The sequence below is a fragment of the Trichomycterus rosablanca genome, chromosome 19, assembly GCF_030014385.1.
Source record: "Trichomycterus rosablanca isolate fTriRos1 chromosome 19, fTriRos1.hap1, whole genome shotgun sequence".
Classification (NCBI taxonomy): domain Eukaryota; kingdom Metazoa; phylum Chordata; class Actinopteri; order Siluriformes; family Trichomycteridae; genus Trichomycterus; species Trichomycterus rosablanca.
The window spans coordinates 10653761-10669673 of record NC_086006.1 but is presented as its reverse complement, the minus strand read 5'-3'; the positions used below and the strand labels follow the sequence as shown (position 1 = coordinate 10669673).

Sequence of the window (15913 nt, the reverse complement as noted above, 5' to 3'; positions counted from 1 at the left end):
TTTAGGTGGTGGATGATTGTTTGTGTGTGTTGTGCTGGTATGAATGGATCAGACACATCATTGTTGCTGGAGTTTTAAAATTCCGTGTCCACTCACTGTCCACTCTATTAGACACTTCTACCTAGTTGGTCCACCTTGTAGATGTAAAGTTGGACATGATCGTTCATCTATTGCTGCTGTTTGAGTTGGTCATCTTCTAGACCTTCATCAGTGGTCACAGGATGCTTCCCACGGGGCGCTGTTGGCTGGATATTTTTGGTTGTTGGACTATTCTCAGTCCAGCAGTGACAGTGAGGTGTTTAAAAACTCCATCAGCATTGCTGTGTCTGATACACTCATCCAGCACAACACACACACTAACATACCACAGTGTCACTGCAGTGCTGAGAATGACCCACTGCCTAAATAATACCTGCTCTGTAGTGGTCCTGTAATGGACTACAGTCAGTAATTGTAGAACTACAAAGTGCTTCTATATGGTAAGTGGAGCTGATAAAAGGAACAGTGAGTGTAGAAACAAGGAGTTGGTTTTAATGTTATGGCTGATTGGTGTGTGTATATTATTATTATTAGCATAATATGTTGTAGCTTTGTGTCAGGAGCATTCTCACTGGTGCTTAGAAATAAACTGCAAGACTTTAAATAAACAGAACATACAGCCAGTATGCTGTCGCCTTACAGCAAGAAGGGCCTGGGTTTGATTCCCCAGCTGGGTGACCAGTGTCCTTTCTCTGTGGAGTTATCATGTTCTCCCAGTGTCCTCTGGGTGGTCCAGTTTTTCTGAACAAGCTGATCAAGAAAGCGAGCTCTGTCTTGAACTGTCCTCTCCAACCTGTAGAGGAGGTGGAAGAAAGGAGGATGATAGCCAAGCTGTCATCCATCCTGGATATCACCACACATCCACTACATGAGTCTGTAGGAGACCTAACAAGCTCCTTCAGTACCAGACTCCTCCATCCCATGTGTAAGGAGTGCTACCGCAGGTCCTTCATTCCAGCAGCCATCAGGGCTTACAACAGTAATAATATATAATAATATCACTCATACCTATTCTTTCATGTTCATGGCGAAATAAGAGGTGCAATATGTAACTTATTTACAATAAGTGCAATACTTAATATATTTTGCATATCTGAATGTATATATATATATTTTTTTTTTTAGATGTTTTGAGTAAATTACTACACACTATGTGTGCAATATTTTAACTTTGTTGTATTTCTTTCTGTTTTTTCCTGTCTTCATACTGCTGTAACAAGTTAATTTCCCTAAGGGGATCAATAAAGTCTTATCTTATCTTAAAAGTCCAAAGACGTGCAGTCAGGCTAATTGGAGTTACTAAAATTTGCACCAAGTGTGAGAGTGTGTTTGCTCTGTGATGGACTGGCGACCTGTCCAGGGTGTTTTTTGCCAAGGTTTCTTTTCCCAATATTGTAAGTTGTTTTTGCTTTTAATGTACAGCATCCTTGGGTATGTGCTAAATAAACAGAACTTTTAATATAAATGGAAATTATTATTATAATAATTATTATCATCATTATTAGTAGTAATAGTAGTAGTAATATTATTTAAAATGTACATATTGAAATTTATGAATACAGTATAATGTAATATTAATCACTAGTTATATTATTCTTCTGTATGTTATTTTGTCTTATTATTTTGATTTTCTGTTGTTTTTTTGTATTAACTCCTTAATATAATTTATCATATTTCACTGTGTGTTGCAGGCACTGGCAGTCCTTTAGTCAGCTCACTGCTTGCCCTGGAGCGGTCACTCTTCTGTCCAGAGTTTGACCTATCAGTAAGTGAGCTATTTAACCTCTTGCTTTTAGCAGTGGTCAACAAGACAAGGGGTGATGTGACTGTTTGCCAGCTGTGTCTATACTTCTAGTAAACAACAGGCTGAACAAGAACTTGTGTGCCTGGTCACACAAAACGTGGAGTCTATAATAGTAACAAAGGGGGATGGAAAGTACATCTTAAAGCCTATGCTTTAAGTTCTTAACCTTTTTTTCTCTTAGACCCCCCTGTGTTAAAAAAAATTATCTGACCCCCTTGCCACAGGTTGTGCTCATGGGAAATTTTATGAATTCATAATAGGAATAAAATCTTGATATTGTCTGATTTTGGTTGATGTACTGGGTTTATTGCTAGTGCTTCATCACTTGGGTTTTTGAATGGACAAATCCATCCATCTGTTTCTCTACATACTGTTTTACCCTGCTTTTACTCTGTTCTTCAGTGGTCAGGACCCCCACATGGCCACCACAGAGCAGGTATTATTTGGGTGGTGGATCATTCTCAGCACTGCAGTGACACTGACATGGTGGTGGTGTGTTAGTGTGTGTTGTGCTGGTATGAGTGGATCAGACACAGCAGCGCTGCTGGAGTTTTTAAATACCGTGTCCACTCACTGTCCACTCTATTAGACACTCCTACCTAGCTGGTTCACCTCATCTTCTAGACCTTCATCAGTGGTCACAGGACGACAAGACCATCTAGCATACAAAGTCACTATCTGGCATCTTTATAAGCTTATTTCCTAAAATCGACACTTTAAAGCTTCACTAAATGTTAATGTTAATTTCATGGGGCAACAGTAGCTCAGTGGTTATGGTACTAGACTAGTAATCAGAAGGTTGCCAGTTCAGACCCCACCACCACCAAGCTGCCACTGTTGGGCCACTGAGCAAGGGTCTTAACCCTCAAGTGCTCAAATCGTGTTTAGTCCAAATTGTAAGTCGCTTTGGATACAAAAGTGTCTGCTAAATGCTGCAAATGTAAAATCTACATTTTTGGTAGGGCAGTTGTAGCCTAGTGGTTAAGGTACTGGACTAGTAATCCAAAGGTCACTGGTTCAAGCCCCACCACTGCCACTGTTGGGCTCTGGAACCCTCTGAGGTCCTTAACCCTCAATTGCTTAGACAGTATACTGTCACAGTACTGTAAGTGTCTGCTAAATGCCAAAAATGTAAATGTAAACAAATTGAAATTAGGAGCATCACTTCAATTTTTGCATATACACTATAGGGCCAAACGTATTTGGACACCTGACCAAGAGCTTCTTGGAAATCCCACTTCAAAAACAAACAGTCCTGTATGTGATCAGCTTTAACAACAACCGCTCTATTGAAAAGACATCTCACAAGACTGTGGGAATTTATGCCCATTCAGTCAAATGAGAATTTGTAAGGCTGGGCACTGATGTTGTTAAAGAAAGCCTCAACTGATGTTCCAGTTCATTCTGAAGCTGTTCAGTGGGAATGAGATCAGGGCTCTGTGCAGGCCACTGGATTTTCTTTCCACCAAGCTTTTTCTCATGTCTGTATAGACCTTGCTTTGTGTGTGGGGGGACAGTCGTGCTGAAACAAGAAAGTGCCTTCCCTAAACTGTTGCTGCAAAGTGTGAAGCATATAATTTACTATATATAATTGATCTGATAACCTGTTAGCAGTTGTTGTGGCTGAAACATGAATTCAAGTACTCGCTCACTTTCTTAACCGCTTATCCAATTAGGGTTGCAGGGGGGTGCTGGAGCCTATCCCAGCTTTACAATGGGTGCAAGGCACACAGTAACACCCTGGGCAGGGCGCCAGTCCATCGCAGGGCAGACACACATACACACACACACCCATGTCTCCAATGAACCTGACTGCATGTTTTTTGACTGTGGGAGGAAACCGGAGCTCCCGGAGGAAACCCACGCAGACACGGGGAGAACATGCAAACTCGGCACAGAAAGGACCTGGACCGCCCCGCCTGGGGATCGAACCCAGGACCTTCTTGCTGTGAAGCGACAGTGCTACCCACCGCAAGCATGAATTAAAAAATTTGAAGGCGTGTCCCAATACTTGTCCATATACAAGTTCTGAACATCTGGATGAATTTCCTCTTAGGTGACATGTCAGGTTTTCATTACTACTTTGGCCACTTTCTACCTCACTCACCACTTTGTCGCTCTAACAGTAAATTAGTAAGTGGTGAAGAAATACAACAAAGCTGGGACTGGCCAGTAAGTGTCCTGTGACAAGCAGAGGTCACCAAAGTGCACAAGGAATCGAATATATCTAAATTGGGACTATGCAAAGTCTTATATGCATTAGCAAATTTGTTAAACGTTTATTTGTGCTTGTATACACAAGCGAGTGTCCTCCGAAAGTATATTCTTACCCCTAAATGACTGAGGACTGACAGGCATACTGTGGGAGGACCCCATCTGGTTGAATTGTTTGACAAGCCATCTTGTAAGTGCCTAAGAAAACATGAAGCCTATCTCACAACCCGTCCAGATGTTTCCCCTGATATTTACACAAAGCATTGGGTGATAGCCTAATTTACAGTGCTTGGGTAACTTTCACTTAACCCTTGATTACTTACATGGTATTCAGTCATAAGGGCCTTGCTCAGGGACCCAACAATGTCAACTTTGCATTATAGTGTGAATTGAAGTGGCAATTTTCTGATTACTAGTCCAGTACCTCAACCACTGAGCTCAATCCCATACAATGTTTATGAGCAAACCTCAGCTACACCAGTTCTGTCAGGAGGAATGGACCCAAATTCCAGCACCTTATTGTGAGAAGCTTGTGGAAGGCTACCAGAAACGTTTGACCCCAGTTTAACAATTTAAAGGCAAATGTTACCAAATACTAACCTGGTGTATGTAAACCACTCGGCCACTGGAAATGAAAAGCTGAAATAATTCATTGTTCCTGATGTTATTCTGACATTTCAAATTCTTTAAATATAGTAGTGACCCTAACTGACATAAGAGAAGAAATGTGTACTGGGAGTAAATATCAGGAATGATACCTAGGGTCTTTGGAGGGAACCCATGCAAACACCATATACCCTGATCAGCCATAACATTAAAACCACCTCCTTGTTTCTACACTCACTATCCATTTTATCAGCTCCACTTACCATATATAAGCACTTTGTAGTTCTACAATTACTGACTGTAGTCAGTCTGTTTCTCTACATACTGTTTTAGCCTGCTTTCACCTGTTCTTCAATGGTCAGGACCCCCACAGGACCAGGCATTATTTAGGTGGTGGATGATTCTCAGCACTGCAGTGACTGACATTGTGGTGGTGTGTTAGTGTGTGTTGTGCTGGTATGAGTGGATCAGACACAGCTGGAGTTTTTAAATACCATGTCCACTCACTGTCCACTTTATTAGACACTCCTACCTAGTTGGTCCACCTTGTAGATGTAAAGTCAGAGACGATCGCTCATCTATTGCTGCTGTTTGAGTTGGACATCTTCTAGACCTTCATCAGTGGTCACAGGACGCTGCCCACGGGGTGCTGTTGGCTGGATATTTTTGGTTGGTGGACTATTCTCAGTCCAGCAATGACAGTGAGGTGTTTAAAAACTCCATCAGCATTGCTGTGTCTGATTCACTCATACCAGCACAACACACACTAACACACCACCACCATGTCAGTGTCACTGCTGAGAATGACCCACCACCCAAATAAAACCTACTCTGTAGTGGTCCTGGGAGAGTCCTGACCATTGAAGAACAGCATGAAAGGGGGCTAACAAAGCATGCAGAAAAACAGATGGACTACAATCAGTAATTGTAAAACTACAAAGTGCTTCTATATGGTAAGTGGAGCTGATAAAATGGACAGTGAGTGTAGAAACAATGAGGTGGTTTTAATGTTATGGCTGATCGGTGTATATGGGCACTGTGGCTCGGTGGGTATCACTGTTGCCTCACAGCAAGAAGGTCCTAGGTTCTTGCTGGGCACAATGCAGTATCACATGCCAGACAGAACGCCAATCCATCATGGGACCATCCCCCTTTTCTCAGATATACAGGTCTAATCACTTCTGTATGTAGATGCCTGATCGATCAGAACCACTGCTGGGGATTCAAACCCCCACTGACTGTCTAATAAGTGTCTAATATCAGATTATTATTCATAAATTACTATTTTATTTTTTTCTTTAGCCTTTTCTCCCTTTTGCTATCAATTTAGTCATTTCCAATTCCCTAATTTTCAAAAATTCCTCTGCCGTTTGCGCCACCCACCCATACTGCCGATACCATACAGTATATGGATAATCACACTATGTCCCATGTAACTCTAGCACTTGTGGTGTCGGCACCTTAACCTGGTGCTGAGGTCACACTTCATAGCAGCAATGAGTATAAACCCTATTACTCGTCCCTCCCTCAGACATGGCCAGTTGTGTCAATTGGATCACTGGTCAAATCAATATCACAGCTGCTATTCAAACTCAAACGTTCAAGCCTTCTGCATTAAAGAGACAGCTTATTAGACAGCTGTGCCACCTGGACCTGGGTGCCAGGCCTTTCAGCCTTTTTGGGAAGGGCATTTTCCTGTTCCAGCATGTGCGTGGTTTGACAGTTTGGTGTGGAGAAACAATGCCTAACATCAATGCCAGTAATTACATTTGGGATGAATTTGAATGGTAATTGTGAGCCAGGCCTTCTTGACTTCACAAATCTTTTGACTGAATGGACACAAATCCCACCTAAATTGTTCAAGCTGATGCTAAAGTGTCCATAAAGTGTACCTATTTTCCCTCACTTTACTCACTCACAAAGGAAAGGAGGTGGCCTGGTTTGTTTGCACAGGGGGGCAGGATGGAGGCGAGACAAGCCAGTGGGTGTGGAGCAAATGAGACGGGAGGGGGGAGAGTAAAAAAGGGGGGCAGTGGTGGGGCCATATAAAACCTCTACAGCACAGACCATGCTTTATCCTGCCAGTGTGTCCTGTGAGTAGTAGGTGATTCAGTCACAGGAAACCCTCAAGCACTCGCCCAACGTAAGGCCCGCTCACAAAGGAGGACGACCATGCAGAGAATGAATGAGATGTGGAGAAAGATGCCTCTAATGCCCATCCTGTGTGTTCTGCTTCTGCTCAGTAAGTACATCCATACTCACTAATTTATTAAAAATCAACTAGAATTGTTTTTTTCCCCTTATTTACATGGATAGTTTATATATGCTCTGTTTTGGAACATGTTTTTTTGTTTAATGAGAGTTAAAACAGCCAACTAGATGAATGAATGACTTCTAATTTGAACAAGATGGTTTGTTGAGGATTTTCTCTCTCAGCCTGTCGTATGAGATGCTCAGCAGCTTGAAATATTTAACCACAACCGCCTGGTTAAAAAAAATAAGCGGGAAGCTGAAACAAAGAGGGCTGAAACGGCGTGGAAACTTGCCTGTTGAATGTCATTATGGAGTTTATCCTACTCTAAAGCTGGGTGGAGTCGGGCAGGCTCGTGTAGAAACGGGTGTGTGTGTGTAGGCAGCAGGCATCAGACATCAGGCATTTCCCTCCTTCGCTAATGATCCGTTCAAAAGAAAACCACTTCACGTCTTTGTTGCTCCTCATGCTGTGTTTACTTAACGCTTATTTAGGTAGAAATTGATATTTACTTTAGCGGTCACATGGCTGAATTAGCTTGTGTGCACATTTTGTCACTGAACAAGTGACCACATGTCACTAGATAGGGATTTCTAGCTTCTCCAGCCCTAACTGTTAAAACTAAAGGTGAGCTCAGGGCTGCTAGTAATTGCAGGTTGAGGTCTGACTTCAGGTTGAGCTCAGTCCAATGGAACAACTTCTTGTAAATCTTGGTGGCTTTACTGGGAGGTTTATACCATAAACGCAGACATGGCAACAGTATGTTCATGGAAAAATACTACCACATTGCTGTTTGCAGGGAAAATCAGCAGCGGGCGTATTGCTAAGATACATGACACATGATGCATACACTAATTAGCCAACCCATGACCACTAGAGTAGTTTGGCAAATGTTGGCCATTCAATGCCATTTGTAGATGATGTACCTCAGGATGACCTCAGGCATATTAAACCAGGCTTATTTCATTAGTATAGGAGTAGAGTTGGGTATTAAGAACACAGAAAATAAGTTAATTCTGAACAGACAGTGTTGGAATGATGCTGTATGGCTTAAATCTAAATAATTTTAGATAAACATTAAACTTGCTTACTGTCCGTACACTTGAATTTTATTTTACTGAATACTTATAAACATGCAAGTGGTTTAATTTAATATAGGCTAGTGGTTGGATTCACTATCAGAGCAGATAACGCCCTTTCCCATCGCACGATACCCTGTGGTGTGATGCATTTTAACCCCTGTGTGTTTGTTTCAATTGCTGAGTGACCTAAACTTGACCTAAGTACCTTGTGATAAATTTGGTTGCCCTCCTTGGTCAGGGACAAAGCATACCGAAGCAGGCCATGTGCCATGTTTAAAGCCCAACTGCAATAAAATAATTAAGTTTGAGCAATATTTTGGCCAGGGAGTGTACCAACTTACCAGCCTTTGGGAATTTAAGGCACAAACTCTCTCCCCTTCCCCCGACCTATTTGAAACCACATTACAGCATTCACATGAGTTTGTTACATTGTTGACACTAGTGAGCAATTGGCACTAAAGTGACACATTTAGCTCGGGCCTGATCAATATGCACATTCCAACGAGGCCTGAACTGGGGTAAGAAGACTGTATTAAAATAATAATAATAATAATAATAATAATAATAAAACAACGACAATAATAATGATAATAATAATATTAAAACAACAACAATAATAATAATACTAGCAATAATAATAATATTAAAACAATAATAATAATAATACTAGTAATAATAATAATACTAGCAATAATAATATTAAAACAATAATAATAATACTAGCAATAATAATAATATTAAAACAACAACAATAATAATAATAATAATACTAGTAATAATAATAATTTTAAAACAACAATAATAATAATGATAATAATACTAGTAATAATAATACTAGTAATAATAATAATAATAGCAATAATAATATTAAAACAACAATAATAATAATACTAGTAATAATAATAATTTTAAAACAATAATAATAATAATGATAATAATAATAATAGTAATAATAATAATAGTAATAATAATAATAATCCTTGTAATAATAATAATATTAAAACAACAACAACAATAATAATAATAAGAAGAAGAGTAGTAATAATAATAATACTAGTAATAATAATAATAATCCTTGTAATGATAATAATAATAAAAATAATGATAATAAAAACAACAACAATAATAATAATAATTATTATTATTTATTCTATGGACATTTGACAGCATCTGTTCCAGGTAAGGTGGGACTGCCAAATAAGGTGGGAATAATATCTGGTACTGAAATTTGGGTGTTGGTCGGTAAGAGTTTTGGTGGCTTTTTATCATTTAGCGATATACAAGTACATACTAAAACAAAGCAAGGTTCCTCCAGGACCCTTGTGCAACACAGAACACAAGTATAAACAATCAGGCAAAAAACGGTGTCATAAATACAAGGGACATTTTTGGACCTACAAAAGTAAATGGAAACGACCAAAGACCTGGTACTGAGTATATAAAGACAGACAGTGATCTAAATCATGTTATCTGGTTTACTCTACATGCTAAAGTTATATGCTGCTTTTTAATCACCAAGCATCCAGCATTACATAAACATCATGTTTTAGGCTTTTTTTTTTTATCACAAATTGATCACAAAGCATCACACGTAAATATTAATGCTGCTTCATGAAATCCACACCACCAGATGTGCCACTGTGCCACTTTGTTTTAATGTAGTAGAGTCTACCCTGATTACAAACTATATACAAGTGTAGCAAAATGTCATCATCTGAATGCTATAAATGTATTGTGCATGTGTTGTATTATTATTATTATTATTATTATTATTATTATTATTTATGGGCAGTTGTAGCCTAGTGGTTAAGTTACTGGACTAGTAATGGAAAGGTTGCTGGTTCAAGCCCCACCACTTCCAGGTTGCCACTGTTGAGCCCTTAAGCAAGGCCTTTAAACATCAATTGCTTAGACAATATACTGTCATAGTACTTTGGATAAAAGCGTCTGCTAAATGCTGAAAATGTAAATGTCTTAAATACGTGTATTTTGCTTGGAATAGACTTAAACTGCCCAGTAATACATACTGGAAATACAATCCTGATTTATAAGTCATTGTTTATATAATATTTATTCTGATTCTTTAAATTAACCTAAGAAGTAGAATTCCATTAGCTAATGCAGACAGTATGGCATCTGACTGGCATCATGCCCCTTTCACACATTCACTGTAAACTGCAGTTTACAGAGTCAGCATTAGATTCCCTGAATCAAAATACAGACTTAAATGATATACAGTTTACTTGGTGGAGAGGTTCACTTAAAGAGAAAATGAATGTAAGCTTGTGTAAACAAAAATTACCGGGTCAGAACAGCACTAAGGCAATTGCAATAGCAAAATCATACTGCACTAATGCGAGTGAGGTTTTTCAACATTTATTTGCTTAGTATTGAAACATTAATATTATATTATATTATTATATATATATATATATATATATATATTAATATTATAACATGAGTTTGTGAGGTGTAATGTTAAGAGCAGTGCCTAAGGGGACCGTGGTAGCCTATTGGGTAGTGCTTTGGGCTATCAATCAAAAAGCTAAGAGTTTGAATCTCAGCACTGCCTTGCAGCCACAGTTGGTCTCTTGAGCAAAGCCTTTACATTTCTGGGCTCCTGGGGCACCATACAATGGCTGACCCTGCACTCTGAACCCAGCTTTGAAAACGAGCTGGGATTCACGACACGGTGGCTTAGTGGAAAGCACAGTGGCCTCACAGCATGAAGGTCCTGGGTTCGATCCCCAGTCGGGGCGGTCCCGGTCGTTTCTGTGTTGAGTTTGCATGTTCTCCCCGTGTCTGTGTGGGTTTCCTCCGGGAGCTCTGGTTTCCTCCCACAGTCCAAAAACATGCAGTCAGGTTACTTGGAGAGACTGAATTGCCCTATAAGTGAGTGTGTGTGTGTGTGTGTGTGTGTGTGTGTGTCTGCCCTGCAATGGACTGGCGTCCCGTCCAGGGTGTTTCTGTGTGCCTTGCGCCCATTGAAAAGCTGGGATAGGCTCCAGCAAGTTAAAAAATGTTGCACATTGTTATGCTCTATTGAAAAAAAAAAAAACTGCACTTCCTGTAAGTGTGTATAGTTTTAAGTGTGTGTACGTGATCTGCTGGGAGCAGTGCTGGCTGTAGAGTCTAACGGCAGCAGGAAGGAAGGACCTGCAATACCGCTCCTTCACACATCTGGGGTGAAGCAGCCTGTCGCTGAAGGAGCTGCCCAGTGCTGCCAGAGTCTCATGCATAAGGTGGGAGTCCACCACAGAAACCCCTTTTCCACCAAAAAAACCATGGCTCTTGAACCGGTTCTGTTCAGGTTTCTCTGAACCTTGGTGTTCTGTAGAGAACCGACGCGCGTTTCCACCAGTTTTTGAGAACCAAGCAGCGTCATCATCGGTGGACGTAACATACTAAGAGTTAAGAGAAGTAATAACATGGCCGAGTGTGTGGATTATGTGCGAGCATTTGTGCTGCTGTTACAGATGTTTGTTTTTATGGAAAAAGCATCAATCTAACTATCGGTGATAAGAAGACAATATATAAGATAAGTGTTTGTCTCAGTTGTTGTTTTCTTTAGTTCATTAACGTGAAAGGAGTTTTGCTCAGCCGATTTGCTCAGCGCTCGACTTGAGCGATAAAACATCATTAAAGTTCCACAACACGAACATCCATCTGTGTGAAATAACCATCAAATCTACTCTAAAATACATGTATCTGTGTTTAACTGTATTCACTTCACGTGTGGTGTTTATGTAGCTCGGGGAGTTGAAAAAGTTTCATGCTTTATTTTTCACGTTATGCGTGTTTCGTTCTGTCCGGGTCACTTTTATCTCGTAATATCACACAATTCACCTTTTTAAAGGCGCTTTGAAAATATAAGCGGCAAACTGGTTCAAAATTTAATCAGGAGAACTTTAAAAGATAAAAATGCAGCATTAAGCTCCATACGAGACTGACGCCATTGTTGCTAACGCGTTATGCTGTACAACATGACACGCTCACTGACGGACGTCACGGTTCGGGCTGAAAAACCAAGTATTCTGTGGTGCCAGATTGGCCCGCTAGTTCACTGTCTGGAACCTCTTTTTTCCGGTGGAAACACGCGGAACCGGTTCAAAATCAAGTTCGGGAACCGGAACGGGCTCCGTGCCGCGTCGGTGGAAAAGGGGTAAGAGTCTCCAGCATGGATGCCAGCTTGGCTAACATCCTCCTGGAGCCTATCCCAGCTTTTCAATAGGCGCAAGGCACACAGTAACACCCTGGACGGGGCGCCAGTCCATCGCAGGGCAGACACACATACACACACATACACACACATACACACACTCATTCACCTATAGGGTAATTCAGTGTCTCCATTTAACCTGGCTGCATGTTTTTGGACTGTGGGAGGAAACCGGAGCTCCCGGAGGAAACCCACGCAGACACGGCGAGAACATGCAAACTCCGCACAGAAAGGACCCGGACCGCCCCACCTGGGGATCGAACCCAGGACCTTCTTGCTGTGAGGCGACAGTGCTACCCACTTAGCCACCTCTCAGTCTCCTAAGTAGGTAAATAGGATAAATAGGAGGGTTGCATCATAAAGGGCATCTGGTGTAAAAACTGTGCCGAATCAAATAGCACGCTATGGCGTCCCCTAATGGTAGCTCCCAAAACAGCTTTAAAACATGTTAGCATACCAGAGCTACCATTTCGAACTCGTTGTTTCGAATCTCAGCTCTGCTATCTGGCAGGCTGGGCGCCTACATGAACAACGATTGGCTGTTGTTCATACAGGGTGAGAGCCGTATAACTGATGAAATTACGATCTCTGCTGGCTGATTGATGGCGCCTGCACAGGACAAGGGATAATGTGTTGATCAGGGTGTGGTTCTCCGTACACCAAGCTGATCCGCATATGAATTCGCCTCGTGCAGGTGAAAAGATGCAGTCGGGTACTGCACACGTGTCTGAGGGGGCGTGGGTAATTGGATGTCAGGAGAAAAAGGGAAGAAAATGCATTAACAAAATAAAGAAAGTGTACCAGGTTGCTCAGGTGTGATACAACGCCACAAGTCAGCTGCTGTGTGAAGCTGGAAAGACACTCAGCCAGGTAATTATGGTTAAGGTAACCTGGTATTTACATGTGTTTTGAGTGTTAAGGTGGATTAGGGTAAAACTAGGTTCTGCCACAGCTGCAAATGGATTTTAGACTCTGAAGAGGGGAAAAGCTTTCTCACTTCTAATACCCAGGCACACCCAGTGCGACCAGTACGAGAGCCGTTTCCATTGCTAACACTGGCATTGTAGCACATGACTACAAGCTGGAAAGTGTCCTGAGCTTTAATTATACAGAGAATACCCATAAGAACAGCTGGATCCATCTGGAGAAACCTTGAATGGTACTGCACTTCATTCCGCCTAGTGTAGCACTGTCACAATATAGATTACAGCCTGTGAGTGACATTTTTATCGACTTCAATACAGCTGAGCTATTCAGTGCACTCCAGATGCTGAGTTTATGAGCATTCTACATTCTACCACACAAAGGCACACAGTCTTGGCACTGAGGGAAGGAAGCTCCATGGCTGTGAGTGCTCATGTCCAGCGTCTATATACTGTACCATTACTGTAAGTTTACCATTAGAGTAACTTTTTGGTGATCAAAGCAAGATAGATGGCATGCAAGGCGTTCAGTAAAAAGGCCTTCCTTTAAGGCAGCCTCTCTCAAAGTGTGGGGTGCGCCCCCCCCTGGAGAAATGAAGCGCGGAACCATTGTTTTAACGTCGGAATCTTTTTCACAGTGAACAATAAACAAACCGTGCTTTCAGGTTAGAAGTATTCATTCTGACAGAGATCAGGGGTGCCCAATATGTGGATCGCGATGTACCAGTTGATCGCACTGTGCACGCTGGTAGATCACGTCTCATTTAAACAGGTCAACGTGACTGACATGAAACGTGGCCACTGTTTGTTTAATTTGCGGTTTGTTATCTGACATTCATATGAAACGCTGCACTTAGGTGAAACAAGCCACTTAAATTACAAATATAGAAAATTCACTGGATCCTGTAAAAACTAAATTTCTACAACTCTACATGAAAAGGTGCTGTAACCATAAAAGAATTAGATAGCATCAATTTTGAAACTTCCACATATTTGACTGCCAAATATTTGACAGCTTTTTCGGATCAACCTACTTGTGTGAATCGACCTTTTCCCACATGAAAATGATGAAGTGTAAATATTGGTCCACGCTTACTGATGAACACCTGAAAAACTGCTTGAGAATCAGTATCAGCAGCTCCTGTCCAGACCACATAAACCTGACTGATACCATTCAGAGCAAATAATCACAATAAGGTCAGTGTGAATTTTCAGTCACTTGCCCTGTAAAGCTGAATATCAATACAGGAACTGAAGCGCATTTAAAAAGCTTCAAAGCTTTTTTGAAAAATGATGAGGGGACCGTAAAAAGTAGATGGTGATGACCTGTAGACTGAAACAGTAGATCTCAAGCCATGAAAGTGTGGGCACCCCTGGTCTAGATGTACAGAATGGAGAGGTATTTGACAGGGATGAAAAGAAAAACAGCCACTAATACAGTGATAAGACCTGAACTCTCACAAATCACGTTTTTGGCATAGATTTAACTTTATCTTTTTTGCAAAGTGTTTGCAAAATTTATTTAGCTTTTTTTATATTTGAAATAGCAGACTGATTGAAGGAGCAGTTTAGTGATATGTCAAAAAGTGGTTTGATAAAGTCAAGTACAACAGAAATGACTGATACAGTATAAAGGTGAAAGGAACATTCATGATCTTTGAAGTTATTTCAACAAAGTTAAACTTGACCTATTTTTGTCAGCATTTTGTTGGGGGGGCATGAAAATTTTTCATCTTCCAAAGGGGGGCATGAGAGAAAAAGTTTGCAAACCACTGCTTTAAGGACAGGGGGTATTTCTTTAGTGATCCGTCTTACATCTGGTCAAATCTCGTGCCAATATAAACATGAGCCCAAAATTGCCATTTATTTTCTCATAGCCTTAGGTCATGCATTCCTGCAGTTCCTAGCCATGTCCTGTTCACATTACATCACATTACCAAGTTGGCGGTGGTGGTACGGGGGGGATGGGTGATAGTAAAATAAGACTTTGTAGAATTAGACGTTTTCATTTAAAAACATTTATTTATGCTATTGTTTTTGTAACTAGAATACATACCGTGCTGTCCAAAAAACAATTACCCATGAAGTTTATTAAAGATTTTCTATATGCACTGATCAGCCATAACATTAAAACCACCTCCTTGTTTCTACACTCACTGTCCATTTTATCAGCTCCACTTACCATATATAAGCACTTTGTACTTCTACAATTACTGACTGTAGGCCATCTGTTTCTCTGCATGCTTTGTTATCCCCCTTTCATGCTGTTCTTCAATGGTCAGGACCCCCACAGGACCACTACAGAGCAGGTATTACTTAGGTGGTGGATGATTCTCAGTACTGCAGTGACACTGACGTGGTGGTGGTGTGTTAGTGTGTGTTGTGCTGGTATGAGTGGATCAGGCACAGCAGCGCTGCTGGAGTTTTTAAATACCGTGTCCACTCACTGTCCACTCTACTAGACACTCCTACCTGGTTGGTACACCTTGTAGATGTAAAGTCAGAGACAATCGCTCATCTATTGCTGCTGTTTGAGTTGGTCATTTTCTAGACCTTCATCAGTGGTCACATTTTTGGTTGGAGGACTATTCTCAGTCCAGCAATGACAGTGAGGTGTTTAAAAACTCCATCAGCATTGCTGTGTCTTATCCACTCATACCAGCACAACACACACTAACACACCACCACCATGTCAGTGTCACTGCAGTGCTGAGAATGATCCACCACCTAAGTAATACCTACTCTGTAGTGGTCCTGTGGGGGTCCTGACCATTG

General features: G+C 40.9%; 1 protein-coding gene across 1 annotated transcript in view; it reads left to right on the top strand.

Moving 5' to 3' along the window:
- Positions 1–6760: 6760 nt before the first annotated feature.
- The window catches only part of cd34 (CD34 molecule), a 32285-nt gene continuing 23132 nt past the window's right edge, over positions 6761–15913 (top strand). Inside the window, exon 1 of the mRNA XM_063015892.1 lies at positions 6761–6905. Coding sequence (XP_062871962.1) covers positions 6836–6905 — 70 coding nt within the window. The 5' untranslated portion in view covers positions 6761–6835. The remainder of the gene's footprint in view (positions 6906–15913) is intronic.